Source organism: Ceratotherium simum, chromosome 23, assembly GCF_057802395.1.
Source record: "Ceratotherium simum simum isolate JZ-2026a chromosome 23, ASM5780239v1, whole genome shotgun sequence".
NCBI lineage: Eukaryota > Metazoa > Chordata > Mammalia > Perissodactyla > Rhinocerotidae > Ceratotherium > Ceratotherium simum.
In genome coordinates this window covers 364148-385778 of record NC_141922.1, presented here as the reverse complement: position 1 = coordinate 385778, position 21631 = coordinate 364148, and the positions used below count along the sequence as shown (strand labels likewise).

At 47.4% G+C, this 21631-nt stretch overlaps 1 protein-coding gene across 8 annotated transcripts in view; it reads right to left on the bottom strand.

The window, feature by feature from the left end:
• ARHGAP39 (Rho GTPase activating protein 39) overlaps positions 1–21631 on the bottom strand; it is a 152630-nt gene that overhangs the window by 79739 nt on the left and 51260 nt on the right. For 6 of the 8 annotated variants that reach the window (XM_087447142.1, XM_087447138.1, XM_087447136.1 and 3 more), the window contains exon 2: positions 5262–5426. In XM_087447142.1, the coding sequence (XP_087303268.1) occupies positions 5262–5341 (80 nt within the window). In that variant the 5' untranslated portion in view covers positions 5342–5426. Of the gene's footprint in view, positions 1–5261; positions 5427–21631 lie in introns of those variants that run through there. The other 2 variants (XM_004442991.3, XM_087447140.1) reach the window with 2 other exon arrangements.

Sequence of the window (21631 nt, the reverse complement as noted above, 5' to 3'; positions counted from 1 at the left end):
TTGCAACTCAGAGCCCCAGGACACTTGCACCTGTGCCTTCCTGAGCCTGCCCAGCGGCATCAGCAACTCCTCTCACGATGTCCCGGAGCGACGGGGGTGGGGGATGCGGTGAGGGGGATGGTCAGGCACGGGGTTGGCACAACACCGCAGTGAGACTGACAAACAGACTGGGGTTCTCAGCCACGACCAGGGCAGCCACAGTCCTTCCCTAAGAGCGACAGCAGAGCTGATGCTTCTCACACCTCGGTGCACTATCAGAGCCAAGAAACCACAGAAACTCTGGTTTTACCATCACTCCCAAAGGAGACAGAGAAGCAACTGGACAACCCAGAGCAGCACAATCACTTTCCGCACCTGGCAAGACCAGCGCTCTGAGCACCGAGGATGACAGAGGCATTAAGACCTCAGGGAAAGGACGTGAGAGAGTGAGACCGAGGACAAGAGACGGTGTCACAGGAGCAAGACAATAGCAAGGCATGGTCCTGGGAACATGCAACCAGGGCACACGATCTCCACGGGGTGAATGATGGACCTGACAGCCCCAAGGAGGAGGCCTCCATCAGGGGCCAGAGCACTAGCTTCCCCACAGCCGGCCAGCTGGCGTTTCTCCCAGAATTAGCCTGTAATCTCAACACACCACCAGTCAGAATGCCAACAGGACATCTTTTCTGAGTAAGGGGCAGATGAACGCCATACAGAAGAACAAACGACCAATGAGAGCTGAGGCGTTTCTGAAAAGGACTGGAGGGGTAGGTATCAAGACCTGGGAGGAGGCCGAGGAAGGCAGTGAGCTCAAGCATGGACGCCTGGACAGCACAGAGAGCCCCTCGCAGATCCGCACCCTCGGGGGAGAGATGGCATCGCAAACTGGGGAGGCGACCGCCTGCCACGTGGAAGAGTGCCCTGGCAGGCGCACAGTGACGCATGCGGAAGGCAAAGCCTCAGAGCGTTCACAAGGGCTTCACGAGCTCAGTTAGCAGAAGAGGTCTTGACTAAGACACAAAAGCACAGAGAAAAGATGGTGAGACAGACTACGCCAGAGCTTAACACGTCTGCTCATCAAAGATCAGAACCAACACGAAAATGTGAGCACAAACCAAGACAAAATATTCCACGTTTGTAATCAACACAGGACTGCTATCCAGAATACACAGGCAAGTCCAGCAATCAGAGAGGTGAAGACAAATGATTCAACAGAGAAAAAGGACGAGATAAGCCCTAGAGGAGGAAAATGAGGAGCCACTAACACACAGACGCTCAATCTCCCAGGTATCAGGCATGGACACTAAAACCACAGACTGACCACTGACCAAAACGAAAACTCTGGTGGAGCAGGCACGCTGTGTGAGAGGAACAGGCAGAACACTCCGGAGAGCATCTGGCATCTTTGCAGGCTTGAGGCACCAACCCTGCAACTGCCACGGAGCCCTCAGTATGAGGCACAGCCACGCCCACAGGTACAGGATCATACACACAGGTGCTCTGTGGCCTGACCACCTGCAGGGCCCTCTGCGGCACTGTCCGTAAGAGGAAAACTTTGAACACAGTGGCATGGGTGTTGTGGGAAGACAAGCTGGCTGCTGGTGTTCTGCCAGGTGCTGCCTGTGCCCCATGACGGCACATGAACCGTAGGGAGAGTCAGCATGAGGAGAGCTGGCAGAGAGCAGCAGACAGATGCACTGCGCAGCCCTGGTAAGTCAGGGTGTGGCTGGGCACGTGCACAGAGGTCAGTGGGATCACCAGAAGGGCAGAAGCAGACCGAGTTCCTTATGCAAACCTAGGACAGACATCTCAGACCAGGGTATAGGCAGCCTTTAATACATGGTGCTGGGACCACTCCATAGCATTCAGAAAATGAAAAAGTCAGACCCATCCCTCATCACACATAGGAATAAACTCCAGTGGATCTGGGATCTGAACACAAAAACCAAACTATACCAGCACCATAAGAAAGCTTTGTGCTTTGCCCCTAACCTGGGTGAAGGGAAAAACTTTCTAATGGTGACTGAAAATCTAGATGCACTAAAAGAAAAGATCAATAAATTGCAAAGTAAAAAAGATTTTGGCTTTTTGGATACATTTGCTGAAAATATTAAATATTTGCAATACAAATTACAGATAAAGGGCTCATGTTCTTAATATATAAATTTGAGGAAGAAAAACCAAAAAATACTATAGAAAAATGGGTAAAAGGTAAGAACAGACAATTCACAAAGTCAGTCACATATGGAAGACGTGCCATTTCCCCTGGCATCAGACATACAACCCCAGCCATATGGGACCCCTGGCCCCAGGCACCACATGGAGGCCTGAGCAGTGGCCTGCAGAGGCTGTGGGCAGACAGGCGCAGCACGCAGGACACCACAGAGGGCACATGGTGGACAACACCTCCAAGCCAGCAACCCTTTGCCCGGGTTCACCTGAAGACACACTTTCAACAACACAAATTACACGAGCACAAGTCTCTTCACTGCAGAATCCTGGAAGCTGCCTAAATGTCCAACATGAGACTGGCTGGACCAAGCCTGGTACACACACGACCAGGAAGTTGCAAAGGAGGACGAGCTATGTGACCCAAGAGGCAGGATCCAGTGGGTCCTACAGACAGACACTCACGAGATCAACCAGGAAACCTACCCGCAAGAGGTGGGTGTGGGGCTGGGAGAAGGTCTGCGAGGAGTGGCCATTCTAGGAATATACCTTTTGTATACTTTTGTCTTTTGGAAGCATGTGAATGGTCTACATGTTTAAAAAACAAAATTAAACCAGTAAGAATGGAAAAGGAGAGGAAAAAACTCAAACTAAAACAAATGAACTCAATTGTATTTCAGGGACCATCACAACCACAACAAAGGGGAAAAAGGACTAATCTCAGGAACGTGTATGCACAGGGCCAGATGCTGTTCCTGTTCCTGGGTGGAGTGTGCGTGGGGTCTGAAAATAAATCCTGAACTTTTTTTAGCGTGTGTATATATATATATATATATACACACATGTTTGTAGTGGAATGAGAAAAGCAATTCTGAAACAATTTTGGACATATTATCAGATCAGCAAATGAGTAAATGCACTGGTGCTCTTGGGAGCAGAGTTCTCACCAAGGAAGAGGGGATATGACTGAGGAATGGGAATGGACTGGAATTGGAGGTAATGGTGTGAACTCAGCATTTCTAATCTGCCTGCATTTTGTTCACACATGTATATGTTCACGTGCACATTCGTGTATACATTTCCTAGACTGCCAGTGCTTAAAGGGCTAGGAATCCAACACACCGCAGAAGCCATGAACACACCGCACACGCAGACTGGTCCTCCAGTACATCTTCCCTAAAAGGAACCAGGGCTCCTCAGAGAAATAGCTAACTCCAGGGTGGGGCAGCACAAGATGCCTGGAGCATGTTGTTAAGCCAGAAGGAAGGAAAGCTCCAAGAATCACAGGCACATGGGAGACAGGAGCCAGCCTGGAGGAACTCACCAGCCCAGTCTGGAGCAACACCGAAACCAAGAATGAAGGAGTTAACATTTCCCTGGATTAGAGTGATGCCCTGCCTGCACCCACAAGGGTAACGTGGGAAACAAAGTAACCACAGTTTCTGAGCTTGCCTTGCAGAACAGGAGGACTGCTGATAAGAGAGCAACTTGCTGACAGTCCCCTGCCTGACTGAGCATCTCGCAGGAGCACTGAGAAGCTAAAATGACTGACTGTAAACTTCAGGCATCACAGACTAAAAATCCACTGCATGCAACACATAGAACCCCCAAATCTGCAGATATGCAGTGAAGAAATATGAAAGACAGTTGTGCCTGTGCAGAGGACTCTTAGAACTTCAGCCCCCAAGGCCACATGCTCCCCCTCCCTTACCTAAAACCCCAGATAAAAACCCCTACCTTTTTCCCTTCGAGGAGGTGGATCTGAGTTTTAACTCCCATTTCCTCATCTGGCTGCCTTTCGATAATAAACCTTTTTCCTTCACAAGCGTTCCAGTTATTTGCCCTCCCATGTAGCAGGTAAACAAACCTGTGTTGGTGTTCAGTAACAACATGAGCACCAAAGAAATTAAGTGCGGGAATGAACTACATAGCATGTAAAACAGAAAGGAATTTGTGAATCCACACCGAGAATGAACAAGTGAACACATGAAAAGGGAGAAGAGGGTCCTGCTCCTGTGGGGTGCAGATGTGGGAGGAGTGCCGGGGTTGGGAAGTCGGCATTCTGCGCCAATCCCAGGAGAGACTGGACCTACTAAGAAACAGTCAGAACACCAAAACCATGAGGAGGTTGGACGGCGGAGCCGTTGTGCCCAGGGACAGCAGACGAGCAGCAGGTGGACATGGGCCTGAGAGAGCCTCAGAAGGATGCAACACCGCTGCGGCGTTCCACTGAGGAACCATCAGACAAACCCACACTGAGTGCTCTGCTTAAAAAAGGGTGACTATTACCTTAAAAAGTGTCAATGTCACAAAAGACAGAGAAAGGCTGTGGAAATGTTCTAGATGCAGCAGATGTGAGCCCAGTGGGGTGAGCTGGTGGGGTGAGTGCATGCCAAAGGGGCCAAGAAATGCTACAAAGGATGACAGGGAACCAGCTGCCAGAGCTGGACAGGGCAGCAGAGGAGACTGGAGCCTCGCACCAGCAGATTTCCTCACGGTGACAACTGTCCTGAGGGACGTGAGCAGACACCGGGCTGTGACTGGCATGACCCATCCCGAGATGACTCAGAGAACAGCACTGTGTGTGGAGGGAGGGGAAGCACCTCACGGCCACCCAGGGTGAATCTGGGCAAGGGGACACAAGTGCACTGTCTTGTTTTTACAACTTTTCTGTTAGTGTGGAATTATTTCCAAATAAAGTTAAAAATTAGAAAAATTAAAATGACGAACTATGGCTATTGCCTCAGTACAGATCTATACCCAGAGGGCCCATAAGGAGCTGGGCTCAGCCACAAGGCCTGCAGGATGTCCAGCCCGGGCAACAAAGCCCACCTTCGTGAGGAGAAGCTGCTCCCTCGGTCAAGCATCTACGGCAGGAAGTGGGGCCACACCTGGGGACTGCGCTTCCCCAGGGGACGTCAAACGCAGAAGTATGCACAAGTCACCTCTGAAGGAAAGTGGTCCCAGTCCTGCGGCGTGATGACGGGACAGCGGCTCACCCCCTGCCATAGCGCTCATTAACAAGCCACGAGTCCTTCTCCAAAGGAAGAGGACGCTCCATCCCACTCTGCTAGTCCTCTGAAACTGAGCACACAGAGCCCTCTCCTTACCTTGTGCTAGACCCTGAGACCCGAGGCTCCTGCGTGCCAGCATGACGGCTCTCACACTCGTAGTCCTGAGTCTGGGACATCGCAGCCCTTTCCTGAGGACCAAGTGGACGGATGTCAGCAGGTCATCGGGATGCCCCCTCCAGTGTCAGTCGGGAAGGCGCCACCCTGTGAGAGAGCAGAATCTCTAAGCATGTAAATTCAGAAAACATCTTATTACACCTTTGGCTTCAGGAACCAATAACAGCCCAGTGCGCTGGCGAGAATGAGGAACACCCAGGCCTGAGCGGGGTTTCCGCACTCCCTGAGCCCTGCCCCTGAACCCCAGCTGGGGCCCAGCCCTGCCCACCCTACCTGGCCACAGGCAAGCTGCCTGAGGCCCCGAGATGTAGTGTCCTTGGCTACCAAACAGGGCCAGCACCACCCACCCGGCGCTACTGTGGCCACGGCACGAAGTGCACGGCATGACCCACCACAGGGCCACACTCAAGAACAATCGAGGCACACGCAGGGTCACCTGATTTATGACAAAGAGCGGACTTTTCAAAAATAGTGTTGTGTTGACTAGACATACACGTGGGGAAAAAATGAACCTTGATCCCTACCTCATCCAATACACAAAACTCAATTCTAGACAACCTGTAGATCTAAATGTCAAAAGTAAAAAAATAGGCTTCTAGAAAAAACGTAGAAGAAAATCTTTGGGGCTTTACCGTAGGTACAGATAGCTTAATCAGACAGAAAACGCCACTAACCACAAAAGAAAAATTAATAAATTGGACGATAATAAAATTAAGAACCTCTGTTTATCAAGACACCATTATGAGTGAAAAGGCACGTCCAGAGTGGGAAACTATTTGCTATGCAAAATATGCACGGTACATTACACATGCATAGGTGAGTGTATATGTATGTATCTAATCTGACATGTTCCAGAACATATAAAAAATTCCTAGAAATAAGAAAAAGGCAGATAATCCAATAGAAAACTGGACAAAAGACTTGAACACCCACTTTACAAAAAAGAATATCTAAATGACTAATAAACACATGGAAATACGCTCAACTTCATTAGTCACCAGGGAAATGCTAATTAAAAGCATAATGGGATACTAGTATACCCATCAAAATGACGAAAATGGAAAAGAAAACCTATCACATGCTGGCAAGGATGTGGAGGCTCATCCAGGGCTGCAGAAAACTGGTTAACCCACTCCAGACCACGGTTGGCAGCATTTCCTAAAGCTGCACATCCACCCCTGGCCCGACCACCCAGGGCTTCCACCTCTAGCAATGGAGGCCAGCAGAGGCTCACACATATGCTCACCAAGACCTGCACACAGTGTTCCCAGCAGCCCTGGTCATGACGGCCAAAATGAGAAACTGCCAATGTTCATCACAGCAGAATGGACACTCAAAGTGCACACAGGGGTCTGCCCAGAAGACACTCAAAGTGCAGGCAAGAGTCTACCCACAACAACCTGGGTGAAGCTCCTGAACAGAGTGTGAGAGACAGAAGCCAGACATGACTGGATGCACACAAGATAATTCCCTTACATAAAGCGCAAACCAGGCAAAATCAGCCTCTGCTGCTGGAAATCAGAAGCAGCTGCCTCCGGGCCGGGAAGTGACAGGAGGGGCCCAAGGGGTGGTGCTGCTCTACTTCCAGCGAGGCACCGTTCACACCAGTGCTGGTTTAGAAAAGGTCATGGAGCTTCACGCCTGTGCTCTTACACTTTTCTGCATGCATGCCTCACTTCAGTAAAAAGTCTGCAGAAACAAGGAGCAGGGGCACTGCTGGGGGTGCTGGCCTCCTGGCTTCCTGTCCCCCTCCCAGCTGGTCTCCGGCCAGGGCCCTCCCTAGAAGAGGCTATCCACAGACCCTAACTGTGCTATTTAAGGGGAAATAAAACAGGTTCAAAGCACCAGGTTGAGGCACAGCCAGCCAGGGGCCCAAGGGGAAGAGACTGCAGGCCAAGCAGACACTTTTTCTCTGAAGCCCAGACGGACTGTAGCGCCACAGGTCCAACCTGAGCTGCTCAGTTCACGAGCTGGAGAAGGCCAACTTGGAGGACAGGCTCCCAGCCTTCTCCTTTCTGCCACTCAAATGTCCACACAACTATTTACGTAAATGCTGAAGACTAATGGAAATGCCATTTTAAAAAATGAAACTCCAGTATATCTAATTTCTTGTCTGTCTGAGAGAAAATAGGTAACCTTCTGGTATGGCTTCAACATTTTTTAAAAATAAAAACACAGGGCTGGCCCGGTGGCGTAGCGGTTAAGTGCACGTGCTCCGCTTCAGCGGCCCAGGGTTTGCAGGTTTGGATCCCGGGTGCACACTGACTCACCACTTGTCAGGCCATGCTGTGGTGGTGTCCCATATAACGTGGAGGAAGATGGGCACGGATGTTAGCCCAGGGCCAGTCTTCCTCAGCAAAAAGAGGAGGATTGGCAACGGATATTAGCTCAGGGCTAATCTTCCTCACAAAGAAAAAATAATAAAAACACTGTAGTGGTAGTCAAATTTTGAAAAACTAAAAAGTATCTACCATAAGCTGAAAAGCAACTCAAATCAACCACTTCCACCTGTGTACCCCCTTTCACTTCCTGTCCCATCCTTCACACCTGGTCGGCATAGATCTCTACTCCCGATGCACCTGACAGGCCCTCCGCATTTCAGAGTGCCTCACGCACCATCTCCTCCAGGAAGCCTTCTTCAATATGGGACAGACACCAGGTCTTGGTGACCCCAAATGGCCTGGGTCTGAAATCAAGTACTGTTAGTCCTCCAACTTTGCTCTTCACTTTTGAAGTTGTTTTAATTATTCTAGGTCCTTTGCATTTCCATATGAATTTCAGAACCAGCTTCTCAACTTCTACAAAATTGGGAAGCCTGCTGGGATTTTGATTGCAGTTGTGTTGAATCTATACATCCATATGAAGAAAACTAACATCATAACAGCATCAAATCTTCCAATCTATAACATGTCATATCCCTCCATTTATTTAGGTCTACTTTCTTTCAGCAATGTTTTGTAGGTTTTAGTGTACAGATCTTACACATATTTAGTCAAATTTATCCATAAGTATTTCATATTTTTGATGCTAGCAAAATATAAAGCCATTTCCAATTGTTTGTTGCTAGTACAGAAATACACACAGGCAGACCTCATTTTATTGTGCTGTACTTTACTGCACTTCACAGGTGTGTTTTTTACAGGACCCTCCACCAGCAAAAAGATTATGACTTGCTGAAGGCTCAGATGATGGTTAGCATTTTTAAGCAATAAAGTATTTTTAAATTAAGGTATGTACACTGTTTTTTTAGACATAATGCTATTGCACACTGAACAGACTACAGTACAGTGTAAACATAACTTTTATATGCAGTAGGAAGCCAAAAAGTTCATGCGACTTGCTTTATTGCGATATCTGCTTTGTTGTGGTCATCTGGAACTGAACCCGAAACATCTCCAAGGTGTGTCTGTAACTTGTTTTTGCATATTGGTCTTGTACCTGTAACCTTGCTAAACAAAGTGACTAGTTCTAATTGCCCTTTTTTTTTTCCGGACTAGGATTTCTATATAGATGATCATGTGAACAGTGAACACAAACACTTTTACTTCTTCCTTTCCAGTCTGGATCATTTTATCTCTTTTTCTTGCTTGATTGCACTAGTTTCTTAGAACTTCCAGTATGATGTTGAATAGAATGCATAAGAGTGGACTTGCTAATCTTGGGGGAAAGCATCCAGTGTTTCACTATTAAGTATGATGTCAGCCGTAGGTTTTTCATAAATGCCCCTTGTCACGTCGAGGAAGTTTCTTTGAATTCCCAGTGGGCTGAGTTCTTTTAAAATTAGGAATGGATGCTGGATTTTGTAAAATGTTTTTACTGTGTCTATTGAAATAGACACATGATTTTTCTTTTTTAGTTTCACAATAGTTGATGTCCATTGATAATTTTCTAATGTTAAAACAACCCTGGATTCCTTGGACAAATCCCATATTATCCTTTTTATATATTGTTGGATTTGATTTGCTAAAATTTGGTTAAGAATTTTTGCATCTATGTTCATGTGGGAGATTGGTGTGTACTTTTTTCTTCTTGTAATGTCTCTGTCTGGTTTTGGTAACAGGGTAATACACGCATAATAAAATGAGTTGAGAAGTATTCCCTCCTCAATTTTCTGGGAGTTTGTGTAGAATTGCTATTATTTCTTCCTCAAATGTTTGGTAGAACACACCAGTGAAGCCATCTGGGCATGCAGTTTTCTTTGTGGGAAGGTTCTTGATCACAAATTGAATTTATTTAATAGAAACAGAACCAGGCTTTAAATTTCTTCTTGAGTGAGCTTTAGTGGCTTTTGTCTTTCAAGGAATTTGTCCGTTTCATATAATTGTCAAACTTATTGGCATCAAGTTCTTATACTGTTCTTTTATTATCCTTTTAAGATCACTAGAATCTATAGTGATGCCATTTCTTTTGTTCCTGTTATTGGTAATTTATATCCTTTCACTCTTTTACCTAACCAGTCTGGCCAGAAGTTTGTCAATTTTACTAATCTTGAAAAAAGACAGCTTTTGGCTTCATTAATTTTCTCTATTGTTTTCCTGCTTTCTTTGATTAATTTCCACTTTGATCTGTATTATTTCCTTTCTTTGAATTCTTTTGGAATTAATTTGCTTCTTCTAGTTTAAGGTAAAAGTTGAGTTCAGTGATGTGCAACCTTTTAAAATCTTAATCCAATTTAGGTATTCAGTATTATAAAATTCCCCTTAGATTACAGCTCTCCTGACACCCCACAACTTGATATGCTGTATTTCCCTTTTCATCCAGTTCAAAAGCCTTCTAATTTCCCCTTTGGCTCATGGATTATACAGAAGTATGATATTTACTTTCCCAATAGCTAGCGATTTTCCAGATATTTTTATTGGGTTCTAATTTAACTCTATTTTTGTCAGAAAACCTCTGGCGCAGAAAAAATGGTCTACTTTGGTAAATAGTTCATATGCACTGGAAAAAACATGCTATTGGGCAGAGTGTTCTTTAAATGTCAATCAGGTCAAGCTGGCTGAGGTGCCAATATGACTTGCTGTGCGCTCTGCTCTATCGATTCTGAGAAAGTGGTATTGAGAGCTCCCACTATCACTGTGGATGTGTCTATTTCTCTGTGCAGTTCTATCAGTTTTTGCTACATGTATTTTACAGTTCTGCTTTCAGGTGTATAAAATTTATAGTGTCTTCTTGATGAATTCACCTCTTTATCACTATGAAATATCTTTACCTGGAAGTTTTCTTTGCTCTGAAATCAGTACGTTTGTTATTTATAGCAACCCGGCTTTCTTTCCATTAGTGTTAGGATTGTATGTCTCTTGCCTTCCTTTTTTTGTTTTTTGGTTTTTTTGCTGAGGAAGATTTGCCCTGAGCTAACATCTGTGCCAGTCTTCCTCTATTTTGTATGTGGGTCACCACCACAGCATGTCCGCCAAAGAGTGGTGTAGGTTCGTGCCCGGGAACTGAACCCCGGGCTGCTAAAGTCGAGTGCGCCAAACTTAACAACTAGGCCACGGGGCCGGCCCCTTGCCTTCCTTTTACGTTTACCTATTTGTGTCTTTATATTATATTTGTAACAAGTATATATTTGGGTTCTGCATTTTTATGCAATCTAACAATTTCTGCCTTTTAATAGGGGCATTTAAACCATCTAGATTTATGACTGACAACACAGTTGGGTTGAAGTCGACTATCCTGCTATTTGGTTTTGATTTGTCCCATCTGTTCTTTGTTCCCTTTTTCCGCCTTCTTTGGGATTAAGTATTTTATGTGATTCAGTTTTATCTCCACTGTTGACTTATCAGTTGTACCTAATTCATTGTTTTGCTATTTTAGTAGATGATTTGGATTTACAGTGTCCGTATTTAATTCATCACAGTCTGCCTTCATGTGACATTACACCATGTCAAGTATATGAGTTTGCCATCTCTCCTCTCCTGGCCTCTGTGCCATTTTTGTCATATATTTTATTCTATATATGTTATAACCCCCCACTCTGCTACACTGTTATTACTTTATTTAAATAATTATCTTTTGAAGAGTTTTAAATATTAAGAAAGTATCTTATATGTTTAGCTATGTAGTTACCATTTCCAGGGTTCTTCATCCTTTTGTGTAAATCCAGATCTCCATCTGGTTTCATTTTCCTGCAGCCTGAAGGATTTCCTGCAACATTTCTTGCAGTGAAGGTCTGTTAGTGTTAAATTCTTTCAGCTTTTGTATATTTGAAAATATCTTTATTTCACCTTCATTTGAAAAAGATCCTTACTCTGATATAGAACTCCAGCTTGACAATTTTCATTCAGCACTTGCACATGCTGCTCCATTGTCTCCTCATTTGCATTATTTCCAGAGAAATGTGCTGTGTCTGTATCTTTGTTCCCCTGAACGTAATATGTCTTTTTTTTCTGGCTGCTTTTCTCTTCACCACTGGTTTTTGGCAATTTAGTTAAGATGTGCCTTGTGTAATGTTATTCATATTTCTTGTGCATAGGGTTTGTTAAGATTGTTTGATCTAGGTTTATAGTTTTCACCAAATTTGGAAGCTTTTCAGCTATTATTTCTTCAAATAGTTTTTGTCCCTCCTTTCCCCTTTTGGAACTCCAGTTACACAAATATTAGCCCTCTGCCAGTTGTCCCACAGCTCAGTCATGCTCTTTTCTGCTTTTGTTTATTTAAAAGTACTTTTTCTCTCCTTGTTTGTTTGGATAGTTCTTACCGCTTTGTCTTCAAGTTCACTAACCTTTTCTTCTGCAATGTCTAATCTGCCATTAATCCCATCCAGTGTGTTTTGCATGCAGACTTTTTTTTTTTTTTTTTTTGGTGAGGAAGATCTGCCAATCCTCTTTTTGCTGAGGAAGACTGGCCGTGGGCTAACATCCATGCCCACCTTCCTCCACTTTATATGGGATGCCGCCACAGCATGGCTTGCCAAGCGGTGCGTCAGTGCACGCCCGGGATCTGAACCAGTGAACCCCAGGCCGTCGCAGCGGAGCACGTGCACTTAACCGCTTGCGCCACCAGGCCGGCCCCTGCATGCAGACGTCTTAGTTTCAACTCCAGAAGTTTACTTTGGATTTTTTTTAGTTCACTGTCTTTACACTTCACTATGTCTCTACCTAATGTGCCTAATATTTCCTTTAGCTTTTTGAACATATGGAAAATAGTTATAATAACTGCTTTAATGACCTGTCTGCTAAATCTAACATGTGAGTCAGTTTTGCCTCAGTTTTGATTGACTTTACACTGCATTGTGGGTTGTATTTTCCTGTTTCTTTCCATGCCTGGTAATTTTTGATTTGATGCCAGACATTGTAAATTTTATCCTTTTGGAAGCTGTATATTTTTGTATTCCTATAAATATTCTTGAACTTTGTTTTGGGATACAGTTACTTGGAAACAGTGTGAAACTTTTGGTTTTTGCTTCTAAGTTTGGGTAGGGGCACAAGATCAGCATTTATGCTAGGGCTAATTAGTCTCCACTGAGTAGTCTATCAAATGCCCTGTTAATTATGAAGGCTTTCAGTCTGCCTGATGACAAGGCACTCTTCACAGTGTTGTGAGAGCTCTGAGCGCCGTTCCCTCTAATCCTTCTGGGTGATTCTTTCCCTGGCCTCTGTTGGTTTACTCATACCCATATGCTGATCAGCACTCTGCTGAAAACTTAGGGAGACCCTCTACACATCTTCAAGCTCTGTCTGTTTGCAGCTCTCTGCTCTCTGAGACTCTTTCCTGCAAACTCTAAGCTCCACCTCCTGAACTGGGGGAGTCTCCCAGGCTCTGCCACCTCACAACACAACCTGGAACCCCCCCCAATGCAGTCAGCTGGGGAAATCATTGCGTTCATCTTGGTAGAGTCTCATCTCACAGGAATCACTGTACTTTATTGCCCCTTACCCAAAGTTTAGAAAACCATGGCTTCATAAATATTGTTCAGCTTTTTATTAGTTCCAGGTGGGAGGGTAAATCTGATCCTGTTACCCATCTGGTGCATAGGTGGCGGTCCAAGTACTTTTGTCTAGTATTGTACAGTTACACAAATGAATTATTATAACTGTGATACTTCATTTGTCTCCCCCACTAGAGGGTAAGCTCCGTGCTGGCAGAGATGATGTTTGTTTTGTTAACCACTATATCCTTGACACAGAGTAACCAATCAAACATTTACTGAATAAATACATTTCTTAATCCACCTGGAATTTACTTTGGCATACTGTATAATTCAGGACTTGAAATGTTTGTTCTAGATGACACACTGAATGATTCCAAGTATATGATAGTCTGGAAAAGGCAAAACTATAGTGATGGTAAAAAGATCGTGGCTGCCAGTGACTCAGGAGAGGGGGGAAGGTTGAATGGGTGAGCAAGGGGATTTTTTAGGGTGCCAAAACCACTCTGTATGATACCACCATTGTGGATACCTGACACTATGCATTTCTCAAAACAACTTTATAGCAAAAAAAAGTGAACTTTAATGTATACAAATTTAAAAGAAAATAATTTAGGAGGTCAAGGGTTCTCAGGATGGAATGCAACATATTACAAAACAATCTAACTGCATTACAAATGTATGAAACAACCTCACTGCGGGGTAGGGGTGGGAGAAAATGTGCTGAGTCACTGTGGAAATGAGTGGAGGCTGTAAGACTGAAGGCACCAGGAACTGCTTGTGAGCATGTGCTCTAGCGGATCAAGTTGTTCCCAGGAGTATGGTTTACAAATGTGATGCTGCTACATGTGTAACCTGGAACTAAACAATTAAGCAAAAGGATGGCACATGGCGGGAGCCAGGTTTCTCGCTGTTGGAGTAGAAGGTTACAAATAAGCGAGGGGAGGAGTCTACAATGATCCATGTGGTGATGGATTGGAGTAGGAGAGACCAGTAGAAACTCAAGTTTAGTGTAATATAGATACAGATGGCTACATCTAGAAATATTTATGTATGTATATATATACATAGGTCAATATATACAAATATATTTCCTGGCTCTGTCAGCTCAGAGGGCCTAGAAGCAACAACAGCCCATAGCAGCTAGCATACCCAGTGCCCAGATCTCGGCTCTAACACCGTTCTGCAGTAACAGGAACCAGGAATCCTTGCAGAAATGGCTGACATGACTGAGACGGGAAACAGACATGATGAGCCAGGAGGATCTTGTAGAGCCAGAAAGTAAGTTAGAGCTAAAACAACAACAAAATCCCACAATGATGGGGTCTGTCAAAGGGATGAGGGAGACAACTGAAAGAGCTCCCGAGGACCAAAGCTGGATCAAACTCAGCGAAAGAGAAGGTCATACTAGATTATAACCCAAAGTATAAAATAAACAGCCACAAATCCATACTGACATAAATGAGCAAATAAGTGAGTAAAGTGGGGAGAAGAGACAAATCTCTCTGCAAAAGGAAAATCTAGGTAGATACTCTGCCCTCAAGGAGGGGAACATGACTCTCCACCGCGACCTTCTTTCCACAGCTGCAGAGTGGAACACCTAGCAGACACACCTCAGCGAGGTGGAGCACCCCTTCCTGAGGCCGGGCGTGCCACACAGGAACGTTACCCCGGCTCAGTGTGACTTCCTGGAGGACACTTTCCTCTCCCTCACCTTGATGCCTTACCTCTACTGCTTTCCAGAGCAGAGAATGAGGTGGGCTGGGCTTGTACAAAGGATTCGGCTAATCTCCCAGGTCCTGTCCTGGTACTGGCCATTTTGTATCCAATTTTTCCAGAAACAGGATGCACCCTCTCAATGTGCAAAGTCGCCTCTCCTTTACTCCAGGGAGGTGCGGCTTTACTCGTCCCCTCACACCCTGCACACTGCCTCTTCTCCAGACTCCAACACCCACCACGGCCCCCATCGGGTCTCCCTGCAGCCCTGATGCTCTGGCATCTTCTCTCTGACCACCTTTTTGTTTATTTTTCTCTAGGTAGCATGTTCTTCCCAAGGAGCCTCTCCTCTGGGTGACTGATTCTTTTTCAGCAGTATCCATCCTGATATCTGCCGTTGCTCATGCGGCTCTCATGTGTGTAATGTTTTTTTGTCTTTAAATTCCTACCTCAGCTCTGCCAGCTCACTTTCTCTCCTGCTATCTTGTCTTGTCTTTGAATTCTTTTCTCCTAATTTATGTACCTTGAATTTTGTATTTTTTAGTATACAGAGAAAGTTCTGTTTCCTGGTTAATTCTTCTTCTAAATGTTCTCTTCACCAGCTGTTTAACTGTGCTCATTTCCTTTTTTCTTCTCATTCTTTTAGTGTCTATATAGGGTCCCATGTTGGCTTCTGATTACTACTCATCTTTAATAAGGAAGGCGACTGAGTTAGGGCAGCTGAACTCAGGTATGTTGTTCCAGAATGCTCTACTGCCAAATTTTCTTACATGCTCTTCTCTGGAAATGAGTTTCTGCTATTAGGACATTTTTTTGGTTGCAAGTGACAGAAACCTGACTCAAATTGAAGACAGGGAGACCTGCACCCTCACCTGACAGGCTGTCTGCGTTCAGACCCTCTGCTCGGGCTGGCTGCACTTTCAGGTGGGCTCTCTCCGTGCCCCAAACAGCAACACCCCGAATACCACCAGAAGTTTCTTCCCTCTAGTTCCAGCAAGAGAGTCTCCTCAAAGTTTCTGAGCAACCACTGGGGCCTTGGTCACAGCTGGTGCTGGGAGGCGGGTGGGCAGGTGGCAAGGCAAGCTCCATTGGCACACAGAAGGCCCTCATCCAACAGCTCCTTCAAGGCGACTGTTTGCCTGCGAGCAACAATCCAAATTGTTGCTGGAAGCTGAATCCCAGGAGAGCAGCCAGCAGATAACAAGACCTGAGGAACTGCCAGAGGTCGGCAGCTCCACAGCGAGTTGTGGTTTCCCTTCCCTTCTTCCCCATTCTACTCTTAAGACCTGGATCATGCAGGAAATGCAGGCGGAGTGCCTGAGTCTTCCTTCTTCAGCTAATCTCCCTCCCAAGGCCCACCCAAACCACAGACCCTGTTCTGTCCAGTAAATGCCGCCAACGGTGTCCCTAAAAATCCTCTGTGTCAAACACACACTCCGCCCTGCTCAAGGCTTTGGCTTTCACTCTTCTTCCCCGGCTGGCTGACATCCTCCTCTGGCTATGGCTATTCCTTAGATTGATTGTAGACTAAATCTTGTTTCCTATTTTTCATTCTTTTTGTTCATTTCAGTGAGTTGCAGGGAGGGAAGTAGAATAAACAAGTCTTCACTCAGCCATCATTTCCAGAAGGCCTAAGTTCCATTCTCAATGCTGTTTTTAATAAGTTCTCCAAGTTCTGAACAATGAACGCCTCTCAGTTATATGTTCTGAAAGCCTGGCTCTAAGTTGGAGGTACAATGCCCCATTCTCCCCGCTCAGGGAACAGGACAGGCTGTCATTTCCGCATTCGCGCCTCCTGCAGCAGCTGTTCTCATCAACTCCCCTCCTCCAAAGGACAGGCCAAATCACAGCCAAAACTGTGATCATCCCATCAGCAAGTCATGGATTCAAACCTTTCTGGGAAAGCATGTCAGGCCACACCCCATATAGAAAAGGAGCCACTTTGCTGCAACATAAAATTGCAGGTTTTATGCAATTTTATGCATAAAATTGAGGTGGTGCTGCTGTTCCAGCACCCACCGGGAAAGCTGCCGCTCTGGGGACAGCACTGGCCCCGAGGGGTCCAGGACAAGCAGTCAGGACACACAGACCCACGGGGGTTCATGGCCCTGTTCTGCTCACATGCGCACCACGAGCAAAGCTGTGCTCCGGCAATCTTCACCTTCCTGGGCTTCCCTCACTAACAAACCACACCAGAGGCCCCTGTGGGACCATTTAGAGAAAACAAAATATCCATCCCATGTTCACATGCCAGTGCTTGGAACAGAGAAGCTGGCCTGTGATTGAGAACAGCCCCACACCAGGGTCCTGGCTTGTTCCCAAAACCCTCCAAAAGCATGGTGCGGCCCACTGGGCTCCAAGAGAAAGGAGCACAGCGTGAGAGGCTTTGTGACAAGGGGACAGCAGCTCTTGGTGCTGCAAGGCTGCTTTGACACAAACATGAACATTCCTTTCACCTTCCCAGTGCCCACGGACCCCCCCAGGCTGAGCGCCCCAGCCTCCAGGTGGTGGGAGACACCACCCAACTGCCTCAGCCCCTCATGGCAACATGGGGGCTTCAGCGAGGGAGGGTCTGGGGGTGGCACAGTGACCTCAGGCACCAGGACAGAGGGAGGCCTAGATCTCCATCATGGAAGGAGAGTGCTGGCAGCACTTTGCAGGAGAGAATGTTTTTCTCATTACTTAAATCTCGTTGTGATTGTTTAAAAATACACTAAATTAGAATAATACCTTCTACTGACTACTGCATCCCCAGTGCCTAGACCTTTGCTCAGTGAACCAACAAACACTAAGTGGAATGAAATAACGTGCTGATTTCTTAACAGAAGTCTCCTTGTGAATGAAAGAGTGGCACAGGAGTGTGATAGGCGGAGGAAGGAGGGAACCGCTCAGCTCAGGTCGACTATGGAGGGTTCTTCTCCCCTGTCCCTCCTCTCAGGCCAGCGCCAGCGAGAATGCGGCCAGGACACACGCCCGCCAACAGGGCCAACCCTGGGAGGTTAAGAGAAGAGGCACCCCTGCCCCCGACCCAGGAGAGAATGGAGGGTCCTTGAGGAAAATAAAACTCCTGAAATATGGCAGGCCAACCAGAAGCACAGGAAAGAGCAGTACAGGCAGCCCCGCCTGCACCCACCCGCCCACCCCTCCTGCTGCATGACTGCCTCTGGTCCCGGGATCTGAAGGGAGCCTTTTGCTTTTTACAGTGGGATTTGAAACATTTTTCTCATGCTCAGGCTATTTCTCTTATCTTGCTTTTGTTTCCTTCCCATAGTTTTATGTTCTGTTTTTGTCATCTGTACTTATTTTTAAAATCGTATTTTCAAAAGAATAGAATGTTTTCCTTTCTATTAGTGGTTACTACAACGTCTCTCAAAAAGTCTCAAAACCTGTATTTCTCCAATTCTTAGCTGTTTCCTAGGGCACATCTCCCCTGCCTCTTGTGGGCCGCTGTGGAGACAGCGGAGTCTGCCCCTTCCCTGCCCCTCTCTTCTGCTCAGTGACTTCCTATGGGCCTTTAAAAGAACTTGCCTCACAACTTCCTGATTGAGGACCTTTGCCTGTTTCCAGAAGCAACTAATGGGAGGCTAGGAAAGGACGCTCCTGGCCCCAGGGTCATGTTGCCATCCTATACGTAAATTCCCTGCTTTGTCCTGACCCAGTCCCCGCAAAGTACTCCACGCAGACCCCTCACTTGAAGGAGGTTCGCTACCTTGAAAGGCACCAGAGATGCACCTTGGCAAGGTCACGGGCAGACACCCGCCAGTGCGAGCCCCTCAGACAACACAGTGCAGCAGAGTTGGGCTCTGAGCCACAGAACATGGTGGCCCGCTGTCACGCAGACCAAGGGCCCACTCCCCTCCCTTCTGCTGCCCCTTGCTCAGGGGATGAGGAGACAGTTCCCCTCACTGTTCAGTGCCCCCCAGCCCCTGCCTCTTGAAGAGTGCCTGGCACAACGGGGGCAGTAAATACGTGTGAAAGATTCACTTGACGACAATAGTTGCTCTCTGCCAGCGCCAGCTGTGCTCTCAGCAGCTGTAGGCTTGTCCACCTCTTGGACCCTTACCATGAGGGGCTTGCTTAGGTCCTTCCTTCCACCTCGGGAGGCAGGTCCTGCTCAGTCCTGTCCCACAGATGAGGAGATGGCGACCCAGGGTCACTCGCTGGCGCAGACCTGGCCTGTGCTGCTGCTCAGAGCCTTGAGAGGGATGGCCAGGACAGCTGGCAGGCAAGGGACACACCCAGAGCAGGACGAGATGCTGGTGCCTACACAACATGCTACAGGGGGCCCCCAAACCACCCTCCCGGCCTCCTGCTGTCCCCCCTTCCCCCAGGGCTCCAAGGGAAAATTCTGGTCACAAGTGGGCGAGAAGGTTCTTGATTCCAACCTCCTATGTGAGTTCTGGAACAGAAGACGCTCTATGCTGGCTCCTGAGGGGGTCTGTTTGGAGAACGAGCCCCAGGAAGCTGCAGTCTGCTCCTGGTGCCGGCAATGCTCCTCACGCGGACAAGGGTCCCACTGCACCTACTCATCACGCACGAGCTCAGGCACCCCCAGCCTGTCTTCGTGGGCCGGCCCACCTGGTGAGAGCAGGGCGGGCGCCAAGGGGACTGCGCCTATCCTACCTGCCCAGGCCGGCGGCTCTGGCTATGTGCAGCCTGGGTGGTGCTGACCGTGTATGTGAGCACGTGTGCACATAAGTGAGAGTGCGTGTGAGCGCAGTTCCTGCACGGAGGAGCCGGCCACGGGAGGCAGCCCTCAGCGCTCACCAGAGCGATGGCTTCAGGCCTGCTGGCGTCCAGGATGGCCCTCCCCACATGCCGCTCCTCATTCCCTGGTGGACATGCTCCACCCTGGGCACCCCTGCACCTGGCCCCGCCCCTGACCTCTCCACAAGCAACTTCCACACTTATGACATGGAGGAGATGGTGACAGATTCCCCATAGCCCACGGCCACCGGTGGTGCCCTTGGTGAGGGTGAGCAACTGGGACACTAAACAGCACCCTCTGTCCGATACTTCTTGTCCAGACAGAAAACGCCAGACAGGGGCCATCTGCCAGGAGGCTGTCCTGCCCCTGCTGGCCCCTGGCCTGTTCCACTCACACAGTCCCCTTGCTGGCACTCAGGCCGAAGCACACCATCCTCCCCGCCTTCACACGGGACCCCCAGGGCCAGCCTGGCGCATCCTCTCACATCCTGCCGGTGATCTGATTCACTCTCAGGAAGTCTGTGTTCTAGAACGTAAGCCTGCTACCTCCTGAGTACTTCACCATCCCCTAAGGCTGAAAGGCCAGCAGACAGTTCGCGAATGCAAAGGTTGCCAATTCCCACAATCAGATAAACCCACGCAGCTGAACAGAGCCCAGCGAAGAGGCAACTGACGAGGGGAGGTGGAGCATTTCTTGAGCAGCCACAGGTCTGCATCCACGTGATGGGAAAATGAAACCCACAGAACTTAGAGGACAACCAACATGGGGTTCTAAGGTTGCTTAAATTATTTTTCAGAAATAGGAGTAAATAAAGTCATTTTCCAACACAGAAGCAATAGCACAACTTCCCACCCACAGACCCCGTGAGTGTAACTGCTGACGAATGTTACTGAGCAAGGAGGGAGGGCCAGCGAGCAGGGAAGCAAGTGGGAAGACATTCACCACGGGCTAAACCACACGTTCAGGGTTTTCAAAGGGATAAAACAACATTTTCAGTCAAAACCACGAAGGGTCAGTTCTCAGGCCCAAGAGGAGAACAGAGCAACGAGAGGCTCCGTTAGGAGGACTCACAGAGAGTGTATGATGAAATGTTAATCAAGTATCAGAAGAAAATAAAACAAAATAGAAACTATTTTATTTATCCAATGGAAAGCAGGACAGAAAAACGTTAGGAAAAGCATGTAACCAGAAAACACAGAAGATTTGAGCCTGGCACACCTACAGATGGTGCAGCAGCCACCAGGTAACGGATCCTCTGGGGTCTGCACAGGGCCCTGGCGCAGCAGGGCCTCAGGGGCCGCGCCATTCTGTCATGAGTGGGCCTGAGGGGGCTTCGCTGCTTCTGGGGGGGTCCCTTCCAGTTACTCACTGGAGGTTCCAGAAAACTGCTGATAAGCTCGAGAAACATTTCATTACCTCTGACTGTCAGAGGCTCTTTTCTGCCACATCCCAGCAATAGAAGGGACAGTGACTTCCTGGAAGGGCCGAGCCCCACCAGACCGACGGGAGAACTAGGAGTGGCCATGAAAGGTGACAGTGCCCTAGGAGAAGGAGCCATGCTCCCACCCTGACAAAGGAGACCAGCCCGCAGCACCGACCGGAAATAAACATTTTTGGAGTGAACACTTACATTTCTGTCAGAATAATGAACTACATAGCTTTGACCAACCCTCCAAGAGAGAACAAACAAACAATATTATGAGAGTTTTAAACTATTTTTAAAATGTTCTAAATCCACTGATGAGTTGGGAAGACAGTTCAGAATCTCAGAGGGCAAAAACTAAGTAAAACCAGGAACAGGAGAAATGAAGGAATCCCTTTGCCACCTGGCATCCGAGGGCCTGGCCAGCAGCCAATCTTGAGCATTTGTACAGCTTTGAAGAGGCAGGGGAGGGAACACACAGCCTTGGATGGGCCCTGGGGATAAACCTGCTCCCAGACACCCCGAGGCTGCGGCCACCGAGGAAACCTGGTCCCAACCCCTCTGCCCCAAGGAAGCAG